Genomic DNA, 25442 nt, shown 5'->3' with positions numbered 1-25442 from the left:
GTCGCAAAGCGGAAGTGTGAGGTTTAGCGGGCGCCGGCGCCCGGAAGGTCAGCGTGTGAAGGAGGTGGTTGTTACGCGGGTCTCCCCACTATTACAGAGGAGAAACGGGCGAGCACGCGATCTCGGCCTGAAGCGGCGGGGAGAAGCAGACGGGCAGTTTGCTGCGACACCATGGAGGGCGGCGGCGGAAGCGGCAACAAAACCACAGGGGGGTTGGCCGGCTTTTTCGGAGCCGGTGGAGCAGGCTACTCGCACGCGGATTTGGCCGGAGTCCCGCGTAAGTATCGGGCCTAGCTTGCGAACATTTCTGACTGGTTCTTGCGGCCACGCTACACATGCGACGTGCCCTGTTCTTTTTTTTTGCTAGCGGTCACAAGCTTCAGTAGCAGTGGTGGGGTTAGTGTGTCTGCGCGGCCGCTCTTTCAACACTGAACGAGTGTTTGGAGCCATGGATTCCGAGAAGCTCTCTGTGGTTGACCTGGACCCAGGAGATGTTGCATGTTTTCTTCCTTTTATATTCAAGCTTCGTGTCTTATCGTTCCTCCCACAAATTCCTTGTGTGTTGGGGCTGTGTGCTTGGCCCTAAGTGCAGAAGAGCGCCCAGTTTTGCAAGTAAATGCATTCCACGTATCGAGCCCATACATAACTTTTTAGCACAAAGTCACATTCTAAACCACGAAGTAGCCGTCAGGGTAAAACACTCAATACTAATGTGTACAGGAGAGAAAGAAATACGTCTCGAGACGACTGGAGGAGCTTGGAAGAGAACTTTTATAGACATGAAGAAAGAAGCCGGTAAGAATTTTAGGAAAGGAAATATTCAAGATCTAGGGTGCCGAAGCACGAATACCCTGCCTGTGCCCTCTCCTAAGTAGTGTGAGTATGTATTCCAGATCTTTGGAACTTTCTAACTGTGGTATTCAACTGGATGAATAGAACTTGGAGTTAAAGATAGTGGGAAGTTGGTGAAGGATAAGCGCTTCATAAAACTGATTTCTCTTGAGAATCTTTGTACTATAATTTAAGTCTCTTATGCTCAAAAACAAAAACGCCCTTTAAAGTTACTAGTGTCACCTGTGTCAGAACTGCATCTAGGACTTCCCTGGTCGCGCAGTGGTTGAGAATCCGTCTGCCAGTGCAGGGTACACGGGTTCGAGCCCTGGTCTGGGAATGGCGTGGAGCAACGAAGCCCCAGCGCCACAACTACTGAGCCTGCGCTCTAGAGCCCGTTAGCCACAACTACTGAAGCCTGCGAGCCCGTGCTCCGCAACAAGAGAAGCCACCGCGATGAGAAGCCCGCGCATCGCAACAAAGAGTAGCCCCCGCTCGCCGCAACTAGAGAAAGCCTGCGCGCAGCAACGAAGACCCAGTGCGGCCAAAAATAAATAATAGATAAATAAATTTAGTTTTGAAAGAACTGAATCTAGAACATAGTTTGTATGTAATAAGTTATAGGATATGACTGTATGTAGTTTGTATATTAGTCTCAGGACCTTTGAGTTTTGGAGCACAAAGGACACTGCCTTAATGTGAAGAAGCATTGTTACGTTAATTAAGATTTGAAGGTAAATTAAGAGATCAAGGGGTGAACACCATTTGCTGAGTACTTGAGATGGACTTTTCTGGGTGCAGGACTACAGCAGTTAAATTTTAAAAGATGAGTGCTGTTTTCACAGAGCTTACATCCTGTTGAAGTGAGCCAAGTAACATAAGTAAAAAATATTTCAGTTAGTGATAAGTGTGTAAAGGCAATAAAAGGATCTTGAGATGGTGATGGGAGCCAAAGCCATTTAAGAATGGTCCAGGGAAAGCAACTCAGGAGTGTTGACCTTTGAGCTGTGACCTGAGTACAGTACAAATGCCTGGGGGGTGGCAAGTGTTTGAGGATCAGCTGTTAGGCCATTGTATCTACAGAGTTACTCCGGAGTTGGTTTGGTGGGAGATAATGAGATTAGAGGGGCAAGGAATGGCAGCTAATGTAGTGTTGTGTAAGCCTTTTGTAAGGAGTTTGGATTTGGTTACAGGTGTAAATGGAAGCCATTAAGGCTGATTTCCTTTTCTTAAAAAAAAATCACTTTAATTGCCATTTAGAAAGTGAATTGGAAGGACTAGAGCAAGTAAGGAGTCCGGTTAGGTAGGAGATAGTTACTACAGTCTACGTGAGATTTAGTGGTTGGCCTAGGGTGGTAGCAATAAAGATGGTAAGTAACACAATTCAGGATAGATATTGGATACAGAACTAATAGGACTTCGAATTGATGAAAAGACCAGAGTCCTGGGTATTGGATAGGTTTGTGAACAATCAGCTGAGATACAGAAGGATCCAAAGATTAAATTTAAAATGTGAGAAAGTTGATTTTCCTTGATAAATTTTTCTATCTTCAAAGGTAGTAGAATTCAAGTCTGGCCCTCTGAGAGTGCCCATTTCTTTTGCCCTGACCCCTTCCTTCTGGTGATGACCTAAGAATTCTCTACCCTGTAAATTAAATCTGTCAACACTAAGATCTGAAGGAATTGCCTTAGAATATTTATACACAACACATAACCCAAACGATGTTTTTCTCATAAAATTGATTGGTTTCTGGTCAGTTTTATTTTGCAATCTGCATAGTTGTCAAGCATTTTTGTAGTAAAGTAGAAAGAAATTAGCTTTATTATTGACCTGGGCTATGCTTCCTGCTACTTTGATTATTTGATCCACGTCACTGCCAATATCTTGTTGATACGAGATCCTGAGACAACAGTGCAAGATTGAGGGCACCAGGAAGAGGCAGCCCCTAAACTGCCAGACAGGAAGGATAAGACTAAGAAAGTGAGAGAAAAATTCACATTCATTGAGCCTGTGCATCAAAATTGCAAAACACACAAAACAAGAGCAAAATTAATGCTAAATGAAATAACTTTTTAAAATTTTATTGCAATATAATGCTTTGTTTTCTCTCTAGTAACTGGTATGAACCCTCTGTCTCCTTATTTAAATGTGGATCCACGGTATCTCGTGCAGGTAAGATTAAGACTAGTCCTTTTATGATTTTACTAAGTTGGTCCTTTATCTTACCATTTAACAATATAACCCCAAGTACCTATGTTGACTTGATCTGTGATATGTGCATCTGGAGGCACCAAGTCTCTGGTCTTAATTCACCCTTTTTTCCCTCACAAACTCTGGGGATTTGGCTTACATCTCTTCCTGATACTAGTTGATTAAAGGATTTTGGGGTTTGGTTGTTTTTTTCCATTTTTTAAAGTTGTGATAAAATACACTAACAAAATATACTATTTCTAACTGTACAGTTCAGTGGTATTTAACGCATTCCTAATATTGTAGCGTCACCACCTACCAGCTCCATGCTTTTCATCTTGTAAAACTGAAACTCTATACTCATTAAGCAGTAACTCCTTTTTCCACCCTCCCCCCAGCTCTTGGCAACCCTTCTGCTTTCTGTCTGATTTTTGAATACTCTTAAGTACCTCAAATAAGTGGAATCATACAGTATTTATTTTTCTGTGACTGGTTTAGTTCATTTATGATGATGAGTTCATAATGTCCTCAAGGCTCATCTGTATTGTAGTGTGTGTCAGAATCTCCTTCCTTTTTAAAGCTGGATAATATTCCATTGAATAATATTACATTTTGCTTATCCATTCATCTCTCCAATGGACACTTGGATTGCTTCCATGTTTTAGCTATCAGGAATAGTGCTGCTATGAACTTTGGTTTATAAATATCTCTTCCAGACTCTCATTACAATTCTTTTGATTATATATCCAAAAGTAGAATTGCTGGATCATATGGTAATTGTATTTTTAATTTTTTGAGGAACTGCCATACTGTTTTCCACGGCAGCTGTACTATTTTACATTCCCACCAACAGTGCACAAGGGTTCCAGTTTCTTCACATTCTCACCAACACTTGTTATTATCTGGGTTTTTTTGGTAATAGCTATTCTAATAAGTGTGAAGTGGCAACTCATAGTATTGATTCGCATTTCCCTAATGATCAGCCATGTTGAGCAACTTATCATGTGCTTCTTGGCCGTTTGTGTATTTTCTTTGGAAAAATGTCTATTCAAGTCCTTTATCCAGTTTTGAATCAGTTCATTTGGTTTTTTGTTGTTGAATTTTAGGAATTCTCTATAGATTCTAATTATTAACCCCTTATCAGATACATGATTTGCAATTATTTTCTCCCATTCTATGGGTTGCCTTTTTACTCTGTTGATGTTGTCTTTTGGCGCACAGAAGTTTTAAATTTTCATGAAGGCCAATATTTGTGTTTTTTCTTTTGTTGCCTTTGCCTTTGGTGTCATATCCAAGAAATCATTGCCAAATCCGTTGTCACAAAGCTTTTCCCCTGTGTTTTCTTCTAAGAGTTTTATAGTTTTACGTCTTACATTTAGGTCTTTGATCCATTTTGAGTTAATTTTTGTATATGGTGTTAGGTAAAGGTCCAGCTTCACTCTTTTTCATGTGTATATCCAGTTTTCACAGTACTGTTTGCTGAAAAGACTGTCTTTTCCCCTTGGAATGGTCTTGGCATTCTTGCCAGAAATCGTTTGACCATATGTACAAGGGTTTATTTCTGGGCTCTCTCTTCCATTTCATTGGTCTACATGCCAGTACCACACTGTTTTGATTATTGTAGCTTTGGTAAGTTTTGAAATTAGCAAGTGTGAGTCCTCCAGAATTGTTCTTCTTTTTCAAGATTGTTTTGGCTATTTGGGGTTTGTTGAAATTCCATATGAATTTTGAGATGGGTTCTATTTCTGCAAAAAATGTCAGTTCCTATTTTGATAGGAATTGTATTGAATCTATAGATTGTTTTGGGTAATACTGACATCATAACAGTATTAAGTCTCTGATCCATGAATATGGGATATGTTTTCATTTCTTTATGTCTTTTTAAGTTACTTACCTCCTTGGTTAAATTAATTCCTAAGTATTTTATTCTTTTTGATTCTACTGTAAGTGGAATTGTTTTCATCATTTCCTTTTCAGATTGTTCGTTGTTAGTTTGTAGACGTGCATCTGATTTTTTGCGTTGACTTTGTATCCTGCTACTCTGCTGAATTCACTTATTAGTTGTAACAGGGTTTTTTTGGTGCAGTCTTTAGGATTTTCTGTATATAAGATTATCTGTGAAAAAAGATATACTTCTTTCTAGTTTGGATGCCTTTTATTTCTTCTTGCCTAATTGCTCCAACTAGAACGTCTAATACTGTGTTGAATAGAAGTGGCAAAAAAAAACGGGCATCCTTCAGTCTTTCATCTTTGGGTATTGTATTTGCTGTGGGTTTTTCATATATGGCTTTTATTATGTTGAGGTAGTTTCCTTCTGTTCCTAATTTGTTGAGTGTTTTTATCAATCAAAGTATGTTGGATTTTTGTCAAATACTATTTCTGCATCAATTGAGGTGATCATGTGGGGTTTTTTTCCCTTCGTTCTGTTAATATGGTCTATTACATTGATCAGTTTTCATTTGTTGGAACATCCTGCATCCCAGGAATAAATCCCACTTGGTCATGATGTATGACCCTTTTAATGTGCTGTGGGATTTGGTTTCCTCGAATTTTGTTGAAGATTTTGCATCAGTGATCATAAGGGGTATTGGTCTGTAGTTTTCTTTTCTTGTAGTGTCTTTGTCTGGCTTTGGTATGATAATGCTGGCCTCATACAAAGAGTTATGAAGTGTTCCAAGTATTCCCTGCACTTCAGTTTTTTGGAAAAGTTTGAGAAGAATTGGTGTTAGTCCTTCTTTTTTTTTTTTTGGCTGCGCCGCCACACAGCTTTTGGGATCTCAGTTCCCTGACTAGGGATTGAACTGGGCCACGGCAGTGAATGCCCAGAATCCTAAGCACTAGGCCACCAGGGAACCCCCAGATTGGTGTTAGTTCTTTAAATGTTTGGTAAAATTTACCAGTGAAGCCATCAGATCCAGGGCTTTTGGGCTTTTTGGCTTTTTATTTGTTGTGAGTTTTTTTATAAGTGATTCCGTCTCCTTACTAGTATGGGTCTCTTCAGATTTTCTGTTTCTTGGTGAGTTTTGTGATTCTAGGAATTTACATTTCATCAAGGGCATCCAGTTTGTTGGCATACAGTTGTTAATAACATTTTCTTACAATCCTTTTTAATTCTGTAGAATCAGTAGTGATGTCCTCACTTTCATTTCTGATTCTAGTAATTTATTTCATTTATCCCTGCTCTAATCTTTAATATGTCCTTCCTTCTGCTAGCTTTGGGTATAGTGTCTTCTTTTTCTAGTTCCTTAAGTTGTAAAGTTAGATTTTTGATTTGAGATCTTTTTTATTTTTTAATGTGGGCATTTATAGCTGTAAATGTCCCCCTTAGCACCATTTTCACTGAGTTTCACAAGTTTTGGTATGTTGTGTTTCTTTTTTGCTCATCTGTTAAGTATTTTGTAATTTCCCTTGTGATTTCTTCCTTGATCCATTGATTGTTTAAGGAGGTGTTTTTTTTAATTTCCACAAATTTGTGAAAAGTTTTACTTCTGTTATTGATTTCTAACTCATCCCATTGTGGTTGGAAAAGGTGCTTCGTATGGTGTCTTTTAAAATCTGTTGAGACTTAACTTGTGGCCTACCATATGGTCTGTCCTAGAAAATGACTTATGTGCACTTGAGAAAAATGTGTACATTGTTGGGTAGAGTGTTTTGCATATGTCTGTTAGATCTAGTTGACTTAATGTGTTAACTCCTCTGTTTCCTTATTTTCTGTCTGGTTATAACAGTTACTATTCATTATTGAGAGTGGAATTTTGAAATCACCAACTGTTACTGTAGAACTTTCTATTCTTCCCTTTAATTCCATCACTTTTGCCTAATATATTTTGATGGTCTGTTACTAGGTAAGTAAATGTTTATAATTGTTATATTTTCTTGCTATGTTGATACTTTTATTGATATAATGTCCTTCTTTGTCTCTTGTAACCTTTTTTGCTGTAAAGTCTATATTTTCTGATGTTAGTATAGCCACCCTGCTCTTTTTTGGTTATTATTTGTGTGGAATATCTTTTTCCATACTTTCACTTTCAATCTTTTTGTGTCTTTGGCTGTAAAGTGAATCCGATGTAGACAACATATAAATGGATAATGTTTTTTAGTCCATTGTGCTAATCTCTGTCTTTTGGCCTAGAGAGTTGAATCCATTTATATTTAAAGTGTTTACTGATAAGGAGAGATTTCTGGCATTTTGCTATTCATTTTCTATAAGCCTTTTAGCTTTTTGTCCCTCCCTTCCTGCATTAATACCTTCTTTTGTGTTTATTTGATTTTTTTGTAGGGAATTGTTTAAATTCCGTTCTCATAACCTTTTTTTAAAATGTATTCTATAGCTGTTTTCTAAAGTTATAACACTAATTTGAATTTATACCAGTTTAACTTCAGTAACATACAAAAATGCTGCTCCTTTACCAGCTGTCCCTGCCCCTCTCAATTGTTGATGTCACAAAATTATATCTTTATACATCATGTGGTCAAAAACATAATCTAATAATTCTTTTAAATGCTTTAAACTTTAAAATTATGTAGAAAACAAAGGTGGAGTCAAAAGCATAAGTTACAGTAATACTTTTATAATTGTCCATGTATTTGCCTTTATTAATATCTTTATCCCTTCATAAGGCTTTGAGTTACTGTCTAGTGTCCTTTCATTTTACTTTGTAGGAGTCCCTTGATCGTATCTTGCAGGGTGGGTCTAGTGGTCATGAACTCTCTCAGCTTTTGTTTATCTGGGAATTTCTTAATAGCTCCTTCAGTTTTGAAGGGCAGTTTTGCTGAATATGGGGTTCTTGGTGGACAGTTTTTTCTTTTAGCACTTTAAATGTATCAGCGCATTGTCTAGTGGCCTCTAAAGTTTCTCTTCAGAAATCGGCTCTTAATCTTATTGAGGATCCTTGTATGTGATAAGTTGCTTCTCTTGCTGCTTTCAAGATTCTCTCTTTGTCTTTAGCTTTCGAAAGTTTGATTTTAACATGTCTCAGTATGGGTCTCTTTGAATGTATCTTACTTGGTGTTTATTGAGCTTCTGAATGTTCATATGCATCTCTTTTATCAAATTTGGGAAGTTTTCAGCCATTATTTCTTCAAACATTCTCTTTCTCTCCTATAACTCATGGTCTGTATATTAGGTTGCTTTGTGGTATCCCACAGATCCCTTAGGCTCTGTTCACTTCTGTTCAGTCATTTTTCCTCCTTTTCCTAAGACTCAATAATTTCTATTCTGTATTCAAGTTCGGTGATTCTTTCTTCTGCCCATTCGAATCTGCCTTTGAATTCCTTTAGTGAATTTTCCAGCTATTGTTCTTTCAGCTTCAGAATTTCTTTTTGGTTTCTTTCTAGGTCTTCTATTTCTTTGTTTCCATTTTGTTCATACATTGTTTTGACTTTCTCCACATCTCCTTTAGTTCTTTGAGCATCTTTATGACACTTGTTTTAAAGTCTTTGCCTAGTACACCTATTATCAGGTCTTTTTTAGGGACATTTCTGTTGATTTATTTTTTCCCTTTGAATGGGCCATGCTTTCCTATTTCTTTGTATACCTTGTGATTTTTTGTTATTGAAAACTGGACGTTTGACTCTAATAATGTGGTTAACTCTGGAAATCAGATTCTCCCCCCTTCCTCAAGGTTTGCTTTTATTTGGTTATTGGTTTTTTATTATTATTATTATTATTATTATTATTACAGTCTGCCTGTGTGCCAAGGACCAGCCTGAAATGTAAACTTAAGCTCTTCTCAGTTCTTTTCTGAGCCTACACTTTTTCCTGGGTGTGTGTTGTCACTTTCTAATTTTTCCTTTTTATGCAATTGCTTTTGAATGTTGTAGTCTTTAATGTTTAGTTCACGAATGGGGAGGCAGCAAGGAGACCAGCTCCCAGCTCTTCTTTAAAGCCCCTGGAATAAGTGGGGGTGGAGAGGGTACAACAACAATGGCTGCCTGCTTCTTTGTACGCACTTCTGTGATCAGAAGGAGCAGTGATCAGAGCACAAATTAAAGATTTATATTTAAAAGCAACAAGTAGGGCTTCCCTGGTGGTGCAGTGGTTGAGAATCCGCCTGCCAATGCAGGGGATATGGGTTCAAGACCTGGTCCAGGAAGATCCCGCCTGCCGCGGAGCATCTAAGCCCGTGTGCCACTGCTGCCGAGCCTGCACTCCAGTGCCTGCGAGCCACAACTACTGAAGCCCATGCGCCTAGAGCCTGTGCTCCGCAACAAGAGAAGCCACCGCAGTGAGAAGCCCGCGCACTACAACGAAGAGTAGCCCCCGCTTACCACAACTAGAGAAAGCCTGCACGCAGCAACGAAGACCCAACGCAGCCAATAAATAAATAAAATTAAAAATAAATACATAAATAAAAGCAACAAGTAATTAATTTTAAAAGCACCCCAATAAAAAATATTGGAGTGAGTAGTTACAAAGTTATGAGGTCATTAATACTAAGTTAAGTGTAAATGAAAGTGTAAAGTGGGAATCTTTTTACTGAAATCTTGAACCAAATCTGTACATTTGGGGCAATAAATACCACCTGAGTTTATTTAATTAGATCAGATTATTATTCAAAAGCCTATGAAAATAAGAGTGGTCTGATGAATACAAACATTTGAAATTAGGGGGTTATACATTTTAAGGTTTATATTAGCCTCGGTTTTTGGTTGGTTGTTTTTGTGGGTTTTATTTTTTCAGTTTGGAGAAGTTGCTGATTCAACATAGATAAAGTTGCAAATAGTAGGGTTTTTTTAAAGCTCAGTTTACAACATCAAGCTTCAAAGAGTAGTTGTTGGATATCTCAGGAATGCAAGATTGACTCACTAGCTGAAGAATGAGTCGGTGATGACATGCACTTGTATCAATACTTACTAATGTTAATCATGATCATCTTTTTTATTTCCTATGTGTAGTTAGTGATCCATTTCTGGATTGAAGGATAATTACTTACCTCATCATATTAAATATACCATTCCTAAAAACCTCAAACAGGAAGCACAATTTAAAACTAAGTCATTAATTGAAAAGTCAGGAAGCACCCAGAATTTACAGATCAATGTATAATAAATATATTTAGACACGGAATTTTTCAGAGTTGCTTATCATTGTCCAACAGACCATTTCTGTGTGATGAGAGTACATGGGCTTGTTTATTGTACAGTTTTTGGCAAGAACGTGTGCACAAGCCAGAAATCAAAAATCAGTGCAGAGGTACAGTTTTCCTAATCAGGAATGCATTTACCAAAGGTCAGTATTTGCCAAAGGGATGTTTACTTGTTAGTGGTTTTTGCTAAGGGTGTGTGCTATCCTTCAGGGGCTCATTTTAACCATTTTTGTATGGAAAGCTTGGCAAAAATGTATTTGTTCAACATAAAAAAGTGGATTGTATTGCGAAATCAATCCTATTGTGCTCTTACAGTAGCACTTCTCAACCTAGGATTCTTGGCTGACCTTCAGGGGGTTCATACCAGATTCTGTGTATGCATTTACTAGAAGGTGGATCTGTAAGCTTTCTAAGATTATCAAAGGAATATATGCCCTGCAAACAACTAGTTAAGAATTGTTAAGGAGGTGATTTTTGCCCTTGCGTAAGTGATCCAAACTGTTGTACTTTTATAGTTTCTGCTCATTTTTTATGATCATTGGTCTTACATATAGTAAAATGGTGCTGGATAAATAGTAGCTACAGAGTGAAAGTTATTTTCTCCTTCCAGACTGGTATTCTGTTATCGCTCATAGCTTTCAGTTTACCTTTCTCTAGAGATGGCCTTCCTAAACTTTCAAATTTATCATGAAGGCAAATTTCCTATAATCTATCAAACTTACATTGAGATGCAAAGTTCTGGGCAAGAATCTCTCCTAAGAACTAATGAGCATAACTATATATGTTGTATATTTCATTTCATTTTGATTTACATGTTCCTTTTGTTGCAGAAAGTTTTACTTTTGTTTGACTTAGTTGAGTTTTAGTTAATTTACGGATTTACATTCTGTAAAAAACTCCTTTGAAAAATTAAACACTTTGCAAGTACTATGTCTTAAGGGGAGCTCAACTTGGTTTTCATTATTATCCCTGTAGGATACAGATGAGTTTATTTTACCAACTGGAGCTAATAAAACCCGGGGCAGATTTGAACTGGCCTTCTTTACCATTGGAGGATGTTGTATGACAGGTTGGTATTTATATATGTTTTTTTAAGTATCCTCAATCCAAGTGGCCAGAGGTGCTTAAAAGCAAAGGCAATTAAAATATCACCTTCAGGGTTGTTTTTTTGAAAATCATTATTTACAGTTTTCTTATTATTAAATAAAAATGAAAAAGAATCAGAAGTATAGTTGTTCTTTAATATAAAGCTGATTATTTGAATGAATTGTTACTATGATTTGCCAGGGGCTGCATTTGGGGCAATGAATGGTCTACGGCTAGGACTGAAGGAAACCCAGAACATGGCCTGGTCCAAACCAAGAAATGTACAGTAAGTCTCATGTAATGATGTAGTGATGTTTGAATATTAATCTCTACTTTGTTGGCTTGATGAGCACAACCTTGAGATTACAGTTGTTTAGAGTATTGGTATACTTTTTGGTCAGTTTTTTTTTCTGGTGTTTTGTTTTGTTTTTCCCTTATTCAAAATAAAAGGAATTTAGGGATTAAGTCCTGGGTCTAAGCTTTTAGAAGGAGTGATTTTTGAGTCAGTGTCCCTCAGTCCTAACCTAACTTCTCAGCTACACCTGTTCCATTTTGCAGGCCTATATAACATGCTTTTCAAATTGTTGAATTACTAGTACATTATTTGGATTGTTCAGGGGTGTGCAAAACCATAGGACATCATAAGTGAAGAAATAAGAAGCACAGAAGAGTAATTGCTAAATCTGCCGACATGTGACTTAAACTTCTCATTGACTTCACTCTCCTTTTCTTAAGTGCAAAGGTGCAGAAAATTTAAATGAAATCCCTAGAACTTAGAGGTGGTTCCAAAAGGAGTAAGACAGTCTCCTCTTAGGAAACTGAAGTTTGCAAAGAAGGGAAAGTGCAATTAAGGTCAGAAAGTGTATATAACATGTATCTTCACCCTGCTTAAGGAATAAACATGACCAGTTCCTGTTGCTGTTCCCTAAATAATATATTGTTTAGTTTTGCATGTTTTTATGCTTCATATGAGTAGAATCACACAGTATGTGTTCTTCAGTGGCTCGTGGTTTTTATTTTAGGACAATTTAAGCTCCATTTTCCTTATATGTTTCTTAGCCAGCAGATGGCAGCAGTGTGTTAGAATTGGACCTTGGGAAACCTGAAGGCCTGTCAAGTTTTTCATATTCCTACTACTGCATGGATCACTGCCCTTGCTTTACAGGCTCAGATCCTTGAATATTTTTGTATTTATATTCTTAATATTCGCTCTTTACTCCAATTTTTTTTTTTTACTTTTTGTATTATGGATAATTTTGAATTTATACAAAAGTAGACAAAGTAGTACAGTGAACATCTATGAACTATAACCCAAGCTCAACAACCATCAACCAGCACCAGGACCAGTTGTGTCCCACCTCCTTCTTCCCTTCCATATCATTTTGAAACAAATCCCCAGCATCATATTACTGAACACCAATTTGAAAGTGGAAGGTCTCTTAGAAAAGATAACCTTTGTTTCTTAAAACCATCATAGTTACTAATTTTGGGGGAGAGTCAAATTGGTTTGCATTTCTGAAGTCAGATTTTTAAAATCTTACATACCATTTTTTAGTATAATCATTCTGATCTTTCAAATAGAGAGACAGCATTTTAAAAATGGAAAGGTAATTGGGTTTCAGGCCAGACAAATCCATGTAGTTTCAAAGCCCAGTTTCATTGCTTACTGTTTTGGGATCTTGGGTAAGTTTCCTTACTTTCTGCCTTTAATCTGTTGAGAGATGGTTAAAGTGGGAAGTAGGTAAGGGCCCATTTAAGTGGACGTATGTTGCCCGATCACATTCCAAAGGACTTTGGCACTTTGCAGTGCCACCAGCAATACAGTAATGAAAATTAGTAGTTTTAGATGCTTGTTATAAATGAAAAACAATTAAGTGCTAAACTTAATATATCATTAAATATGTACCATAATTAGATTAATTAAATGTGTAACATAATATTTGTAATCATTACTAATTTTTTAAATAATCCTTTAAAAGTAATACAGATTTTTGTTATTACTGAGCATTAATTTAAATGAGTGCTTTAATTAAATGAGTTCTTTTCCTGTTTGTTTTTGTAATTCTATAACCTCCAGCAGTAGTCAGCTGTCAGGACAGAACCATTCCTGAGACAGTGTTACACTGCTGGGAGAGCAGTGTTCTGTCTTCTTCCTCCAGTGGCCTCCGTCACTGTTCTGGTGACGTCTGGCACTGGATGAGGGCAGCGCTGTGCTTCCTTGAGAGTGTGCTAAGCATTCACTTTGGCTGCTTAGTTCTAGTCTGGGAGCAGACACAGAGTGCACTTTGTTCATGTATTCTAGTTAGATGCCTTTTTCCTTTGAGTATTTGTCCTTAATTTTGCTTTGTATTCCATGATATTCCACACTTTGATTCTACTTAACATTCTAAGTATACATACTACCCCACACACACATAAGAAACTTAATTATAAGCTAGTTTGTCTGTTATGTCATTTTTTTTTTTTTAACATAGATCAGTTTCTGTAAACTTCTTTATAAAATACATTCCAGGATATCATTCAAACCTTTTATATATTTAATAGTTTTACACATTTAATAATTAGAATTTTCTTTACTTGTTGCCCAAAAATGTTGGAGTTTTTAATCTAACCTTCATTTATATTTATATAAAGTAAAAGCTATCCTAATTGAATTCTGAGGAGGTGTTAAGTTTTAAAATTAAGAAAACTTTGTGTATTGCGTTTATACATTTAAAATTGCTATTATTATGGTTTTTCTAAATACTAAAGGAATACTGGTTCTAAATACAGATTCTTTCTCTTTCTGCCCTGGTAGGATCTTGAATATGGTGACCAGGCAAGGGGCACTTTGGGCTAATACTCTAGGTTCTCTGGGTAAGTAGATATCTCACTTTTTAATAAATTATTATTACTGCAAAGAAAGAATGTACATGTATTATGAACAGTTTGATCAACTAAAATCCTGGTCCTGGGATGTTAAAAATTATGTTTAAATCCACTCTGGTGAGTAGTATAGATACTACTTAGGAGAAGACCATAAACTGTATAACAAAAGAATCCCAGCTGCTAATACCATTGTGAAATACATTCATTTCTAAATGCTTTAAGCACTGCATACTCTCCTGTCTCGGCAAGACACCAAATAAAATCATGTTTTAACTAAATGAAATTAAAATAATTTAGGTTCAAGGCAAATGGTTTTGTTTGTTAGGAGAGGTTCAAGTTCCTGTAGTAAGATATGATAGATTAATCCAGCCGTCCTGATATGTTTTCCTAATAGACCATTCATCATTCTGTGTACCTAATTAGATTTCCCAGACTTAATTGCCAGAATTGTAATAGGGCCTTTGTAGACATTGAAAACATTTGCAGTTCTAAGGAAGGGATAATTGAGTAGTACTTAGGACCAAATGCTTTCATACTGTAATGTTTATGAATGATTGACTCTTTTGATTACTCATGACTTATAATAAGCCTACTTATGGCACTTATGCCCTAATCCAAAGTTTACTTTATTTGAAAGTCTGAAAATCTTTTACTTGTGGCAGATTAAGTAAGAGAAAATGTAGGCATCTTGCTGAAAAAATAGGAAAAGGCTCTGTGTAACAGAGTGAGATCCTAGCCTTGTCATGGGCTTTGGAAGCAGTACATTTTCACACTGTAAAGTCAGATTTGCATTTGGGATCCTAGTAAATGGCTGCTTCCATATGCTGCCCATGACCCCAGTGCCCTTCCACCAAGCACAGTCACCCTCCTTTGTACCTGTGTGCCCAGAGTAATCAGTCGTGCTGGTCTCCCCAGGACTTTCTCAGTTGTAGCACTTCAAGTTCATGTTCCAGGAAACCCTCAATTCTGGGCAGACTGGGGTGGCCAGTCACCCTGTATGTTTCCCTTGTAATGTGACCGGTCACAGTGTTCTGCTCAGGTTTAGTTTCAGTTAAATAAATTGAAACGGGAAGAAGAGCCCTTATAGAAGTATAAAAACATCACAGCAGAGGAGTTGTAAGGCTGAGTTTGGTATAATTTTGAGGGGTCAAATGTGGCTATAATTTTGAGAAAGGGTAAGGAGAAGAGTTAATGCATTCATGGCTAATCAGTCTTTACAGGCATAAGAGAATGGTAGTTTGGGGGAAGATCTTTTTAAAACTAAATAGTGCTAGTGTTAGGGTTTTTACATGTGCAGGAACCAGATCTCACGTTTCTGGAAGTCATATTTTTCTTAGAATAGAAATACATGTGTTTTGTTTTTGTTTCTAAACCCAAAGTACAGCTGTTACGAATAAAATGGAAGTGAAAATTAAAGATATTCTTCCTGGGACTCCCCAGTAGTACTTTCCATAAATAGCTAATAAATTTCTTCTGAATCTCTCCAAACATTTTCTTTGCATATCCAGAGTCATACACATACGTGCCTGCTTTACATATTAGTGAATAGAGCTCTTCCTGCGTTTTAAGTGAGTACATAGTATTCCATTATGTAGAAAGTCTTTTTCTGGATCAGTCCCCTCTTGAAGGTCATTTTATTTGTTGCTAGGCCTTTTTTATTACAAACAGTGTTCCCAGTGATCATTGTTTATATGTCTGTGAATACTTATAATGTCTGTAGAATACATTTATCTAAATATAATTTTGCCACACTGACTTTCAGTTTACTTTTTTATTACTGATCAGTTCCATTTCCCCTATAGCTTTGCTCTATAGTGCATTTGGTGTCATCATTGAAAAAACACGAGGTGCAGAAGATGACCTCAACACAGTAGCAGCTGGTACCATGACGGGCATGTTGTATAAATGTACAGGTAGGTACTATTAAATGGTGAAGCTGTCTCAATACAGTTGAAGTATGCTTTTTATCCATACTGTAGTTTAAAAGGAAACATTATACTTTTTTTTTTTTGTAGTATAATGTTCTCTGCCATCTCGTGGTTTGGGATTTTGGTTTTTATTTTTTGTAAAATACACATACATAAAATTGACCATCCAAACCGTTTAAGTGTACAGTTCAGTAATGTTAAGTATGTTTACATTGTTGTGCAGCTAATCTCCAGAACTTTTCTTCATCTTGGAAAACTGAAACCCTATACCCATTAAACAACAACTCTGCATTTCCCCCTTCTACAGCCCCTGGCAACCACCATTCTACTTTCTATCTCTCTGAATTTGACTGCTTTAGGTACCTCACGTAAGTGGAATCATGTAGTATTTTTCTTTTTGTGACTGGCTTATTTCATTTAGCATAATGTCCTCAAGGTTTATCCATGTTGTAGCATGTGTTAGAATTTCCTTCCTTTTTAAGGCTGAATAATACTCCATTGTACGTATGTCCCACATTTTGTTTATTCATTCATGTGTCAGTGGACACTTGTGTTTCTTCCACTTTGGCTACTGTGCATAATGCTGTTGTGAACGTGGGTGGACTAAATACCATTCAGTTTTGGAAAAAAAAAAAAATCAAAACCCTGAGAGTTGAGTCAAAATTAACTGGATGAAGATCAAATATCAAATTCTCCTCTAAGATGGAAAAGAAATTAACATTCACTGAGTTATGATTACACGCTCAGCAATAATCAGTTAATATAACTTGTTTCATTTAAAACTTTGTGAAGTGATAATCATCACACCCCAATTTTATAGATGAGCACAGTATTAAGATGATCTTTCTTAAAAGATCATATAACTAGTGACAGCCCCAGATTTTTCTCACATTTCTGTTTTAAAGTGCCTAAACTACATATGTTCTATACTCAAGCCTCTGAAAAGTACCTTTATTTGTTTGATTGCTTTATTATGCTTTTAGACACTTGATTAACTGAGTAATTTCGTTTTTATGTAATTCCTCTATCACAAATATCAAGTAGCATTTTGGCCTCATTTTTACTGGAAAGAAATGAGAGAAGTCTCAACAGAATTATAAAATCCAAAATTTCCTGATACAACTGAGAGTAAGAAGCTTTTTTAATTTTGAAAATGGATCACATTGGGAATTTTCTTCTTAAGAGGTCACAATACTTTCTGCAACACATGCGTGTGCTTACGCACATCAACAGAGCTCCCAGGTAGAGTAAGACAGTAAATACCTTTTATGTCCATGAAAGTGTTACCTTGGCATAGAAGAACCTTGTTAAAAACCTAAAAATACTTCCACATTGAAAATCTTTGGGATCAGACAAAGGAATTGAAAACCCTAATTGGCACCACAAGGGTGGCACTCAGCCATCAAGAGTTTAGTTGGCCCAAACTATGTTTATTAAAAATCAAATTAAAATTTAAAAAACAGGAGATTTCACACAAAAGTCTGGAAATTTTAGCTTCTTTTGAACAAATGGAAGACACTAAGCTCACGTTATGTGTGGTGGCAGATGGCTGGAGCTGAGGTTGGGGAGCAGCTACCCCAGTGGATGGGCACTGAAGCTGCAGCTCAGTTCCCACCAATCCCCGTTTTCTTGCTCAAGGTAAGCCATTACGGCATTTCCTGTGTTGAGGGCAGCCCTGAGTATGAAAATGTACTGAATTACCATCTCATTTAAGACATATTACACGTATTTTAAAGATAAAAAGGGAAAGGCTGAATACTTGGTATTATCCAGAAAAGGAGAGCCTAGCTTTCTGTGTCCAGAACTTTCTTGTGGGAATGGCATTTATAACACCACCTGGGACACCTCCAACATCAATTATGGAAGAGTAGGCTCTTGGCTTAGAAGAGAAAGGGGAAAAAAGAATATTCATTCATTAATTCTATGTCAGGTGACAAGTAGATTTCAGTTTCCACTGCAATTGGGGAACATAGAAGAGGTAAATAATCTGCTGACCCAGAATTCCAACATTGGTTCGTAGTTCCTGGCTGAACAGTTTAACTCAACGCATCAAAATTGCTCTAACAAAGGCAAATCAGTATCTTAACTGATTTCTGGTTTACACTCTACTTAAGACAGAGCACAGAATTATGAGTTTTGTGTGGCAGGAATATTTGTAAAACTTCTAGATTCAAGGATTTGGAAAAGTTTAGGCGCTCTTTAGTCTAGAATCAGCGTAAACCATTAAGGAAAGAAGTTTACATTTAGAGAATGGTTAATTCCTGTTGACCTAAAATCTTTCCAATCCCCAATTTACTCTTCTAAAATAGGATTCTTTTTCTTTTTTTTTTTAAAGGAAGGAGTTTAGAATGAAAGCAATATGATTCAATTTAGGTGTGGAAGCTACTTTTGTAGAAAGAAAAACCATGAGGGAAAATACATGAGAAGGTGGGTAGTTGTCAGACCAAAAAGAGGCTAAAGGAATAATTCTGATGGTGTGCTTTTACTTCAGATCTAATGCTTTATTTAATGAACTCTGTAAATGTTTTTCAGAAGGTGTGAAATGTCATTATTAGGTTTCCTATGCCGTGTGAAAATCTAATGACCAGTATTTTACCAGAATGAGAACAGCTGTAGTTTTGCTATCATGTGTAAGTTTAAGAATGTTGAAGAGACCTGATCACTTATCTTCAGGAAACAAGGCCTCAGAAACCAAAAAATATGGGTGCCCCTTTCCCCCTCGCGGAAAATTCCTTACCTGTTTATCCTGTGCCTTCCATGAGAAAGTCACCTTATAAAAGCAAGCTAAGTAAAAGTAAGAAGATAAACAAATACAGTTTTTCAAATTAAGCAATTATCAGGGTTATTGTTAAAAGGTACTACTTCTCAGTGAATGCCAGGCCTTCAAAATTAAACTTCATATGCTACAAACAGCCTCTTGATGACTTCTTTATTTCTATTACTGGCATCAACATTCTTCCAAAGAGCTAACTGCCATAATATATAAAACATTTCAACAGATCACTTAAACCAACAACCCAGTAAAAAGTGGAGTAAGGATATGACAAAGCCCTTCAGGAGGAAAGACAAACGACCACTAAACAATTGAAGTTTGCTCACAAGCAACCAGGGAAAAGCAAAATAAAACATTAAGGTAATATTTTTCACAACCTAGCTTTTAAAAAGTGATGGTAGATGATGCTTATTGGCAAAGGTAAGCAAGTACTTTGAAGAGCAATTTGGCATTAGTTATTAATATTTTAAATATGTAGATCCTTTGCTCAAGTCATCTAATTTTCAGCAATTTATCCCACAGCACACGAAGGCATACATGCAAAACTGTATGTACCAAGGTGTTTTAAGACACCCTTCAAGGAAAAGGTGATATCTGACCAAGGATGGACAGATGAGGGAGCGTGAGGTGGATGTCTGGAGGAAGCAATTTAGGTAACAGCAAGAACAAAGGCCCTGAAGTGGGAGTTAAAAGGCAATGGGAGAGTAGCAGAATCTGGAGTGATAAAAGTGGGAGGGACCAAATCATATAGATGATAGAACTTCATAGGCCAGTATAAAGACTTGGTTTACCTGGACTTTAATTCTTACCATCTGAGTACTAGAGCATTTCCATTTACTTACAAGCCTTAAATTGTTTATTGTAACTTCCAGAGAGTTAAACTTTCACCCTTCTCCTGAGTACAGAGTTTACACCAGGAGATGTTAAGTCAGGGTTTCTAAATCCTCTAAAACTTCCATAAGGTTCTCAAAGGGGTCTGGGACGCTCCCTACCACCTGCAGAAAAACAGCCACCGAAAGACTAGTCCTAAAAGGACACTGTAACGTGGGGGCTCAAAAACAGCTGGAATATTTTAGTGAGTTTGGTCCTGCATGGAAGCGCTGGCATTGCAAGGAAGGACTGGATGGGGCAGTGGTACGGGAAGCCCAGGAAAGCCCAGAAGTGCGGTTCAAAGTCCCACCTACTGCTTCCACTCTGTTACAAAACCAAGAAAGAAAAAACAAGAAGCAGGAAGCGGGCCTAATCACCTTTGATTTCTGCCTTTCTTTCTCTGTCCCCTCATTCCATCAGTTGTGAAGTTTATCACACCCATCACCTGAGTTGAGGCCCTTATCACAAGCCCTGAACTTCTCTAACGGTATTTTCCGTTGACCATTTTGACATTAGACTTCTACCTCCAGTCTCCTACCTACTTAACTATTTCTAGCTTAATCTTCCTCAAGGATGGTTCTAATTCTAATACTCCCTACCCAGGAACCTGTGATGATGACACACTTCCTTTCTATCTTAATTCAAACTTCTCACCCTAGCCTTCCATGTTCTAATCTTAACCTATCTTTCCAGCCTTTTCTCCCACAGCTTTCTCATGCATGTCATATGATCAAACAGATAAATTTGAAATCCAGTCCATCCTTAAGGCCCAGCTCAATTGTTAGTACCCCTTTCAAGAAATTTCCCTGATAATCTCCTTTCTCTATGCTGGAGGCAATTTGGTATGCTGAAAAAAACAGTGGGCTTTGGAGTCAGACTGAGTTTGACTAGCACTGGATCCCTAAATGTGTAAATAGGAGAGTAACTTGTCTGAATTTGAGTTTCTTTGTCTATAAAACAAGGGTGGGGCTTCCCTGGTGGCGCAGTGGTTGGGAGTCTGCCTGCCAATGCAGGGGACACGGGTTCGAGCCCTGGTCTGGGAAGATCCCGCATGCCGCGGAGCAGCTGGGCCCGTGTGCCACAACTACTGAGCCTGCGCGTCTGGAGCCTGTGCTCCGCAACAAGAGAGGCCGTGACAGTGAGAGGCCCGCGCACCGCGATGAAGAGTGGCCCCCGCTTGCCGCAACTGGAGAAAGCCCTCGCACAGAAACGAAGACCCAACACAGCCAAAAATTAAATAAATAATTAATTAATAAAATAAAATAAAAAGAAGGTAAAGGTGATTAAATTTAAAAGAAAAAAAAAACAAGGGTGACTCTATTCCCTTCAGAGAGTTATAAATGAGATAACATATAAACTTTTCTGCCATAAGCACATTTCGTACAATTCTTACGAGACTTGACACAGTTTTCCTAGTAGGAAATCAATAGACAGTATCTAGGATTGAAATATCAAGAAATAGCAAGATAAAGATGTTCTTTAGAAACATGCAGGTAAAAAGCAAAGAACTAAAGTAGTTGCTTTTGGGAACTGGGAATTAGGGTAAGAATGATGAGTACCCCAGACTGTTGTGCATCACTAAAATCTTTTGGTACTATCTTGACTTCTAAAATTATCTATATGGACTACTTTGATAAAAATAAAAATTAAAGTGAGCAAAGATGTGTCAACGTAATAAAAATTAAATTAGGCATTAGATTGGGAAGGGGAGGAGGGAATTGTTGTTTAATGGGTACAGAGTTTCGGTTTTGTAAGATGAAAAAAGTTCTCTGGAGATGGATGATGGTAGCCCAACGCCAATGTACTTAATGCTACTGAGCTGTACACTTAATAATGGTAAATTTTATGTTATGTGTATTTTATCACAGTTTTAAAGAATAGTTTTAACAAAAAAATTTAAGTAGTACAAACATTTGTTGAATGGAATTTGTAGCCATCTCTGTGTATGTAAGGCTGTTCCTCTAAAGCAAGGGCCACAGGCTCCTGCTGGCCAGATACCTGTGTCTTCACTGAATGTATTTTACATTTTTAAATAGTTAACATTTTTAATGGTTGTATAAGTACCTACATAGCCTTTGCACTCTCAAAGCCTAAAATATTTACTTTCTGGCCATTTCAAGAAAAATGTGCTGACCGTTGTGCTAAAATAATTATCAGTTCAGTGTGTTAGCTCTGCCAGTGATCAGCTCTATACCGCATAAACCAGGCGTTTGAATATTCTGGGCCTCATTTTCCCAGGTTTAGAAGAGGTGATATTTGCCCTTTCTGGAAGAGTTGTATAAGTATCCAAAAGACAGAAGATAAAACTGTGACACACAAGTCTCATGTTTGTTCTGCTTTATAGAGATTAACCATTGGCCTCATTTGGTTACTCTGTGTTCAAAGCAAGTTTATTTGCTAATCCACTTCCTGTGTTTAGTTGGGCAAAAGTTGTTTTATTACAGAAAGCCTAAAGCCAAGGCTGTCAAACTTTTAACAGATCAACCAGCTAGAAAACCCTGAAATTAATGGAAAGAATTAAAACTAAAACATGTAATAAAAGGCTACCCTTGAGTCAGGGTTACTGTGATTAGTAAATCAAGCACTTATGTATGTTTGGTGTCTTCTTGCTAGAAACAACTTTTTTCTAGCCTTCAGAGAAGTAACAATTGATTTGAACTAAGTTTGTTTCATTTTGGTCAGAAAGTAGAAGGCTTTCTAGGGGATAAATTTTTCTTAAGGGATACAGTGTGCCACTGATGTCCCCAAAATCTTAAATCCTTATAGTTCCCAATTTCATTATTACCCCTAGTACCTATATCCAGGGAGGCTTGCTATCTGATAGATGAGTAGTGTGAAGATCCTTCTAAAATGGCCAAGTAGAAACCATGTTCCTAGGACACTCAAAGCAAAAGGCCAACTGAAAGTAACATTTTGCAGCCAATTCCAAACCAGTGGGCAGACTTCAGAGTCCTGTGGACCTGTAATCGACTAAAGGTCCAGGGGAGTTAGTCTGAAGTTGAATGTATGGTCCCAGGAAATGGTGTCTGCGAAATTATTGTGCTTTCAATTACCTCCCCTATATCATTTTTCTAATTTTTCAACCACACTGAATACAGTTGCATATTCAACTGTCATGCCTAGTCTGTGTGGCAAGATATAAAGAGATGATGTAGACTTCTAGGAGATATCTCCCATTTACTTTGATTAATTTTTTTATGTTTCTGATCCTCCTTCCCACATATTTGACAGCTGTTTACAGATGACGCCTGCAGTTTCTGTTTGGGTCTGTTTAAGATAGATAATTAGGGCACTTCATAGTTGAAGCTTAAGCAGGTCAGCTATCTTAAGTCTTCAGGCTAGAGAGCCTCCTAGAAGAAGTGGCCCTTTATCATCTGAAGCCATCTGGCAAGACATTCATTGCAGAAAGGGTTGGTCTGAAGCATTCTAACTCAGCAGTGTCATGAATTTCATGGAATTTACTGGCTCGTAGCTAAAGGGCCTATAATAAGGTATAACGACTGGACCTTTGCCTTCCTAACATGTGACTTGGAACAAATACTCCATAGGTACAATATAGGCTACACCTGAAGTCTGTGATCCCTACTTATTTGTGAAACTGTAAGAGAACATAAAATATTTCTTAAAAGCTTCTTTGGGTACCCCCCATTCCTCTTATTAGACTTGGGGACTATTTTCAGATAACTGACTGAAACATTTTTGTTTCTGCATTTCAAATGAAATATCTATTCCTAATCTTTTTCCACATGAAAAATTGTTCTTTTGTTGTTAAGCAGAAACAGTTCAAAGTCTAATCCTTGAATGTTTTTCAACTAGTATGATGTTAAGTGCCTCATTGCTCATTAGTTGAGATTTTCTGACACATCAGGGTAGGAATAGGCAACAGGGGAGTTGGTGCTTCATCAGCATCTAACTCAAAGCTTGATTATAGCCATCTTATCACCCACCATTCTGTCTTGAGTCTTCAAAGTTAATATTTAGAGAACCTGGGCAGAGTCCAAAGGCTGTTAATACTGTTTTCAAAGAGGGTGTCACTGTGTTTACATACAGCCTTAAATCAGTTGACAGTGCCAGTTAAGTTCTTCATTTATTTGGTTGCGCCAGGTCTTCGTTGCAGCATGCAGGCTCCTTAGTTATGGCTCACTGGCTTCTTAGTTGCAGTATGCATGTGGGATCTAGTTCCTTGACCAGGGATCGAACCCAGGCCCCCTGCATTGGGAGCTTGGAGCCACCAGGGAAGTCCCAAGTTCTAAATTATATGATTAGCAGGGAATTACTGATCTGGCTGTGACTTCAATGATAAGCGTAAGATCTTGTCCAGAAGTGTTCTAGGATTAAGTCAGATTGAGAAAAGTCAAGAAATTATGCTGATGATCTTAGATACAAATTGTGAAATTAAAAGTGGAAAAAACGTTGTGAATATGAAAATATAGTTTATGTATTAAACAAGTGATTTAGGGAATCTCTCTCTCCTGAACTTCAGTCTTAGTTTCTTTTATTACTTTTACAGCTTACTCTCCTGTTTGGGATGGAATCTGCATAAACATGAACAGTGTGTCTCAGCTTTAGGAAACTCTTAGTTAACCCTGTGATGCTAGGACAGTATGCAATACAAGGCTGTTATTTTCTTGTTTTTCCTCTGCAGGTGGTCTTCGAGGGGTGGCACGAGGCGGCCTGGCAGGACTAACCCTTACGAGCCTCTACGCGATATATAATAACTGGGAGCACATGAGAGGCTCCTTGCTCCAACAGTCTCTCTGAAGATTACTAGCTGGTGAACGGAGGACACTTTAGTAGTCATCCAGATCAATTTATAAGTCAGTCTGGAGTCATTTACTCTTTTACCTGCAACTAGTTTGAAAAAGGAGATTCCAGTTTGCTGTGATGAAGATCATGGATGGTTGACCAGGACTGGCACTCCTTCCAGCCATTAATGAGTTGAAGCCAAAATCCCTTGGTGGCTGAGTAATGTGGTTCTCTTCTCCTTTAAAGAAGATCTTGCACCTGTTTTTTCTCCTACCCCCCGAACTGGAAAACCACTTACTCCCAGAATTCAGGTCATGCTTGTCAATGCTGTATCACCACATTTGTTCATTTAATAATCCAAGACTGTAATACTGCCCTGTATTCCCAATAAAGGGTAAAAACGGAACCAAAGTCATAACTCCAACATAAAACACAGTGGGTGTCTCCAAAGTTACTCTTGGCATTTGTTTCTGCCCCACTAGGCTAAAACATGTTTTCATGTTTGTGTTGAAATGAAGGGCTACTGGCAGCATTAGCAACTAGGTTAAAATTTTTCTCCAATAGAGTTGACACTACACAACCTAAAGATATTTCAGATTAACCATTATACCATTAGTGTACTGTGCTAGAACAATCTGTGCAACAATCGTGATTCTGTACGCGTTAGCTCATCTTACTGGGGATAATTTGAAAAAGAGATGACGTAGACACGAGCTGTAAGTTTTTAGGAAGCCTTGGGAAAGCAAGCTAAAGAAAATAAGGACGAGTTATTTAATTTCTGAGTTTGTCTTCTCATCTTTGAAATGAAGTTAACCAAATAAGATTGCACTGCAGGTTATACATATACATAATACTAAACAACTGGTGGCTATTGTGATTGATTAGAGAAAGTAAAGTAGGGCCTTTCTGAATGCATCTAGTTAGAAGGAATTTGGCAGAAAAGCACTGAACTTCAGCTGAAGTCCTCTAGTTTAAAAAAAAAAAAAAAAGCAAAAAGCAGTTTAATATCTTACGTGCAACAGCAGATTAAAAATTAAAAGTACATATGAAGAGTGTGCAAG

The 25442-nt window shown here is 37.5% G+C and overlaps 1 protein-coding gene and 1 non-coding gene across 7 annotated transcripts; both read left to right on the top strand.

Moving 5' to 3' along the window:
• Nucleotides 1-22: 22 nt before the first annotated feature.
• LOC103003102 (mitochondrial import inner membrane translocase subunit Tim23) lies at nucleotides 23-24828 on the top strand. Of its 6 annotated transcripts, none has more exons than XM_057530701.1 (8): nucleotides 23-277; nucleotides 2946-3004; nucleotides 11086-11179; nucleotides 11398-11482; nucleotides 13994-14052; nucleotides 15867-15977; nucleotides 16216-16360; nucleotides 24281-24828. In XM_057530701.1, exons 1-8 carry the CDS (start codon nucleotides 172-174, stop codon nucleotides 24348-24350), a joined length of 729 nt encoding a protein of 242 aa, XP_057386684.1. In that variant the 5' UTR covers nucleotides 23-171; the 3' UTR covers nucleotides 24351-24828. The 6 variants fall into 6 exon arrangements, with proteins under 6 accessions (XP_057386684.1, XP_007176342.1, XP_007176344.1 ...); XM_007176280.3 differs by having other exon boundaries at nucleotides 16300-16360; nucleotides 24281-24826; XM_007176282.3 differs by lacking the exon at nucleotides 24281-24828 and adding an exon at nucleotides 18992-19031 and having other exon boundaries at nucleotides 16300-16360.
• On the top strand, nucleotides 13269-13472 carry LOC114236976 (small nucleolar RNA SNORA74). Its single transcript, XR_003622806.1, has one exon. It is a non-coding gene; the product is annotated as a small nucleolar RNA SNORA74 (small nucleolar RNA).
• Nucleotides 24829-25442: the final 614 nt, after the last annotated feature.

The sequence above is a fragment of the Balaenoptera acutorostrata genome, chromosome 16 (assembly GCF_949987535.1).
Source record: "Balaenoptera acutorostrata chromosome 16, mBalAcu1.1, whole genome shotgun sequence".
Taxonomy (NCBI): domain Eukaryota; kingdom Metazoa; phylum Chordata; class Mammalia; order Artiodactyla; family Balaenopteridae; genus Balaenoptera; species Balaenoptera acutorostrata.
The sequence above is the reverse complement of the archived record's forward strand: the minus strand, read 5'-3'. Positions and strand labels throughout refer to the sequence as shown.